We start from the raw sequence: 5,654 nt of genomic DNA on the forward strand, positions 1-5,654 counted from the left end.
TGTCTTCTACTCAGTCAGAGAAGTCAGAGTTCTGGGCAAAGATAGATGTAGAGAAGAAAAGGAAGGATTACTACAACTACAACAATTTCAGAAAGGATACAATCTGTGCAATTACAGGTAGTGACTACTACAATGAAGTACAGCAAGAGAGCTCTGTATGCTCTGACTGCATGATACAGATAGATTGACAACTCTAGTGCATTACAAGCCATATTCTAGCACCAATAACAATATCAGTGTACACTAGAGAAATAATCAAATTAGGGACACTAGCACTTCTACAATTTCAAGGTATATGGATGAACATAGAATTTTCATTATCTTACAAGAAAGATCTTCATATGGTCTTTATTGATTTAGAGAAGGCATATGACAAGGTGCCAAGAGAGATACTTTGGTGGGCAATGTTGAAGAAAGGTATCCCACGAAGGTATGTAGACCTAGTTAAGGATATGTATCGGGATGTGTCAACAAATGTGAGGACATGCGGAGGGTTGACAAAAGATTTCCCTATTACAATCGGATTGCATCAAGGGTCTGCATTAAGCCCTTTTCTTTTTGCAACGGTTCTAGACGAATTAACTAGACCAATTCAAGATGAGGTTCCATGGTGTATGCTGTTCGCAGATGATATCGTTTTGGTGGATGAGACTAAGGATGGGGTTAATGTCAAGTTGGAGCAATGGAGGCAAAGGTTGGAATCTAGAGGGTTTAAGCTAAGTCGGAGTAAGACTGAATATTTGGTATGTCGTTTTGGCACTCAGAGGGGGACAAGCAATGAAGTGGTGAGTTTGGATGGAAAGGATTTGACCATGAGTGAATGTTTTAAGTACCTAGGGTCGATCATCCAGAAGAATGGTGACATTGATCAAGACGTGACCCACAGGATTAAGTCAGGGTGGCTTAAATGGAGAGCGGCCACGGGAGTGCTATGCGACCGCAACATTCCCTTAAAGTTGAAGGGAAAATTCTACAGGACTGCCATAAGACCAGTGTTGCTCTATGGTACAGAATGTTGGGCTTCTAAGAAAGAGCATATTAAAAAGATGGAGGTTACGGAAATGCGCATGTTAAGGTGGATGTGTGGAAACACTTTAAGAGATAGAATCAGAAATGAGGTTATTCGCAAGAAAGTAGGTGTGGCGGGCATTGTAGATAAATTAAGGGAAAATCGTCTGCGTTGGTTTGGACATGTAAGACGGAGACCCGAGGGTGCACCGGTGCGAAGAGTGGAAGAGTGGGACCATGGAGGGATTAAACGAGGAAGAGGGAGACCAAAGATGACTTGGTTGGAAGGAGTGAGGAAGGATATGAAGTGCATGGATTTACGTGAGGATGAAGTTTTGGATCGTAAGGGATGGAGGAGAAAGATTTATGTTGATGACTACACGGAATAATCAAATTTGGTTCATGTTAGCCGACCCCACTTTTGGGATTAAGGCTTTGATTGATTGATTGATTGATTACAAGAAAGGTTAATGTATTTCTCAAAAAGGTGAGCGCTTTTGATGATTAAAGGTAGTGTTGGGCCCGTATTATCACACGACCCATTACATCTAGGGCATCAATCCAAGGCCAATAAATCAGCAAGAATATGCAAAACGGCTTGATCGAAGTAAAAAAGGAAAGCAGCAGCATACATATCAATCAAGGAGATACTTGCCAAAAATACACCTACAGAACAGGGAAGAAGATAAATCAAGAAGATCTTCCCCATTTCAAATATATTCTGAAGATATTTGTAAACCCTAGAGATCCCTAGGTATAAATAAGCATAATTGGACATTTTTAGCATTCATGTACACACGCATACACTTAAATATAATAAAATTACTCTACTTTTATATACGGAACAACGTCTCTACTGAACAAGGAAGCCTATCCTTACTCAGTATTGTGTCTCTAAACTCATCTTCTTTATATAATTGAATATTTACTGCTTACTTATTGATTACTTGTTGATTTATTATCGTTCTTAGTTATTTCATATGCGATTGGTAGAATGATTGTTATTACCCCTCAAACCTAGCAAATTCTTAAATGTCCTTATTGAGATTTGCCTAAACAATTTGGCGCCCACCGTGGGGCTGATAATCAATTGACCTACCAATCCGCCAAAAACCAAACACCATGACTGGGCACCAAGTACCCTTTACCATGGCCGAAATCAATGAGGGAATGAATGCATTCCGTCAAACCCTAGACCAGCAAAAAAGCCAGATTGAAACACTTTTGGCCCAAAAGATTCAAACCGAAGCCAAACTCACCAGTCTCACCAAACAAAATGAAGCCCTCCGTAGCCAAATACAATCAGTTGCTTCTAAAACCGTTAACACCAGAAAGAACACTAAAAGTATAGCCATGCAGCTTGATATGTCAGGAATTTTCATACCCCTAACGGAGAAAAAGGATCTAACACTAGGGAAACAGCCATGGATCTAGACTCTTTGGATGCAGGAATTCACAGGAAAAGCAGCCAGGAAGGAACCGAGGAAGGAAAGATAGAGAAGGTGGTCAAAGAGTACCTCAAAGCAATTGAGGCCAAGATCGCCAAGATTCCTGGAATGCCAAAGCCCATGGAGGAAGAGGCGTCAGATGGCTATATAGAGTCTCCTTTCTCAGAAGAGATCGCCATGGTAGAAGTGCCAAAGAGGTTCAGCACACCCAACATGGCTATGTATGATGGAACAATAGACCCAGATGAGCACGTGTCCCTCTACAAGCAGAAGATGATGACAAGCTCAATCCCTAGAGACATCAGAGAGGCTATCATGTGCAAAGGCTTTGGAGCCACATTATCAGGTCTAGCTCTAACTTGGTTCATTAATTTAGATAATGGGACAATCCGATCTTTTGCAGGAATGGTGAACCTATTCAAGATCCAGTTCGCCAGCAGCAGGAAAATAGAGAAGCAGTCTTCAGATCTATACCGTGTTGTGCAGAGACACGGTGAATCCTTGAGGGATTATCTCAACAGGTTCAACAGGGAAAAGATTGGGATACACAAGTGTGATGCTCCCACAACAATTGAAGCATTCAGAAGAGGGTTGCTAGACCATAGTGAGCTCTACAAGGAATTGACCAAGTATCCCTGTACAACCTTTGAAGATATGCAAGCTAAGGCTATGGCTCAAGTCAGATTTGAGGAAGACGCGTATGCAAGAAAGACTCCAGAGCTCAGAAAGGATGAAGACCGTCAGTCAAGAAGGAGTAACAATTTTCCTAGAAGAGATCATCGATTCAAGCCGTATCAGCGTTAGCGCTTTGATGAGGGATCAGTCAATGCTGTCGAAGGAGAATTTTCTTATTGGAGGGAAGATCCTGAACTCCCGCCTAAGCTACATGAGTACTGCTTCAATGTTAATCCTGTAGGAGTAATAAGGACCCTGAATAAGATGGGAGATACTGTGCAATGGCCCAGAAGGAGTGATAGGCCTGGAGAGAAGAAAGATCCATCCAGATGGTGTGATTTCCATTCAGATATCGGTCACACTACTGATGAATGTGTCGCGCTCAGAAAGGAAGTCGCATACCTGCTGAAGAAAGGCTACCTCAAAGAGCTCCTGTCAGATAGATCTAAAGCTTAAGGGAAGGAGAGAGAGTCTAAGCAAGGAGGTCCTCCTCCTCCGCCTCCGATTGTCAAAACCATCTGTTTCATATCAGGAGGGTAAGAAGTATGCGGTTTAACATATTCAGCAGCAAAGCAACATGCAAAGGAAAGTAACAAGGATCAACCAGACAAGAAGGAGAAATCGAAGATAGACATCCCCATCATGTTTGAAGAAAGCGATGCAGTAGAAGGCCATCATGACGGCCTAGTGATTTCACTCCTAGTGGGAAACTGCATGATCAAACGAATCCTAGTTGACAATGGAAGCTCTGCAAATATCATCATGCTTGACACCCTGAAACATATGAACATAGATGAAAAGAACATCGTCAACAATGTTAGTGGGATTCAGTGGGGAAACCAAAAAGACAAGTGGAGAGATTACATTGGCAACATACGCAAAAGGGATCAAGCTTCAGGTCAAGTTCCTAGTGATTGATACTCTATCTTCGTACAATATGATTCTAGGCAGACCTTGGATACATGAGATGAAAGCCATCCCTTCTACGTACCATCAAGTCATTAAGTTCCCTACTAGGTGGGGTATTCAAGAAATCAGAGGAGATCCTACGGAAGCTAAAGAGTGTTACAAGATAGCACTGAAAGCAACGTCGGCAGAAAAGAATTCAGTATAGCAATCAGAGGGTCAGCTGGGCCAAGAAAAGTTGAGCATAGCAGAAGAACAAGAAGCTACAGAAGTCCAGTTGAACCCCAAACATCCAGATCAAAAAGTCAGAATATGATCAGAGTTGAAGGCAGAACTCAGACAACAAGTTTACGACTTTCTAGACGAAGAGAAAGATGTATTCGCTTGGACCCATGAAGACATGAAAGGCATCTCTCCAGACGTAATTACTCACAAGTTGAACGTGGATCCTATGCATACACCAGTAAAACAGAAGAGAAGGAAATTTGCGCCAGAAAGGAACAAGATTATCAATGAGGAAATTCAAAACCTACTGAAGACTGGGAAGATCAGAGAGGTAAAGTACCCAGAATGGCTCGCCAATGTAGTGGTAGTCAGGAAGAAGAACGGAAAATGGCGAATCTGCATAGACTTTACAGACATCAACAAGGCGTGCCCAAAAGATCCGTTCCCTTTACCTCATATTGATGCCATGGTAGACGCCACAGCAGGGCACGAGCTGCTATCCTTCATGGACGCCTACAGTGGTTACAACCAGATCCTCATGCACAAGGATGACCAGGAGAAAACCGCTTTCATCACCAGTCAAGGAATATACTGCTATAAAGTAATGCCTTTTGGATTGAAGAACGCAGGAGCAACATACCAGAGGTTAGTGAACAAGATGTTTGAAGAGCAGATTGGGAACACAATGGAAGTCTACATAGATGACATGGTAGTTAAGTCCAAAAAAGGCAGAAGATCACGTCAAAGACCTTAGAGAGGCATTTTCCATCTTAAAGCAGTACGACATGAAGTTAAACCCCACAAAATGCACATTTGGAGTACAGTCAGGAAAGTTCCTAGGATACATGGTAACACAAAGAGGAATAGAAGCCAGCCCAGACCAAGTCAAAGCCATCCTAGACCTAGAGCGACCAAAATCCAAGAAGGATGTACAAAGCTTAACAGGGAAAATTGCAGCATTGAACAGGTTCATCTCAAAATCTTCAGACAAGAATAGAGCCTTTTACGAAGTACTGAAGAAGAATAAGGAATTCAAGTGGGAACAAGAGCACGACGAAGCATTCCAGAAGCTGAAAGAATATTTAGCCAACCCGTTGATTCTCTCCAAACCCAAAGAAGGAGAGTCGCTCCAGTTGTACCTCGCAGTGTCAGAAGGGACAGTCAGCGCAGTTCTCACAAGAGAGGAGGACAAAGAGCAGTTCCCAATCTACTACGTAAGCATAACCTTACTCAGTGCAGAAACGAGGTACGCATCATTAGAGAAAATCATTTTAGCCTTATTCATTGCTTCAGTAAAGCTACGCCCATACTTTGAAAGCCACTCCGTACGAGTACGTACCAACTATCCCATCAGAGCTATCATGAGAAAGCCAGAGATGTCAGGAAGGATGG

At 42.4% G+C, this 5,654-nt stretch overlaps 1 protein-coding gene across 1 annotated transcript; it reads left to right on the forward strand.

Moving 5' to 3' along the window:
• Positions 1-2,861: 2,861 nt before the first annotated feature.
• LOC145637066 (uncharacterized) lies at positions 2,862-3,587 on the forward strand. Its single transcript, XM_081688579.1, has 2 exons — positions 2,862-3,255; positions 3,373-3,587. The coding sequence occupies exons 1-2, from the start codon at positions 2,862-2,864 to the stop codon at positions 3,585-3,587; spliced, it is 609 nt and encodes a 202-aa protein (XP_081544705.1).
• Positions 3,588-5,654: the final 2,067 nt, after the last annotated feature.

This window comes from Chenopodium album, chromosome 6 (genome assembly GCF_948465745.1).
Source record: "Chenopodium album chromosome 6, dcCheAlbu1.1, whole genome shotgun sequence".
In the NCBI taxonomy this organism is placed as follows: Eukaryota; Viridiplantae; Streptophyta; class Magnoliopsida; order Caryophyllales; family Amaranthaceae; genus Chenopodium; species Chenopodium album.

Bases quoted from the DNA above. Each gene is read 5' to 3' on its own strand.
- LOC145637066 (XM_081688579.1), top strand. From the start codon at position 2,862: ATGGTGAACCTATTCAAGATCCAGTTCGCCAGCAGCAGGAAAATAGAG. The intron at 3,256-3,372 runs GTTAGCGCTTTG...TTAATCCTGTAG, and splicing joins TCGATTCAAGCCGTATCAGC to GAGTAATAAGGACCCTGAAT.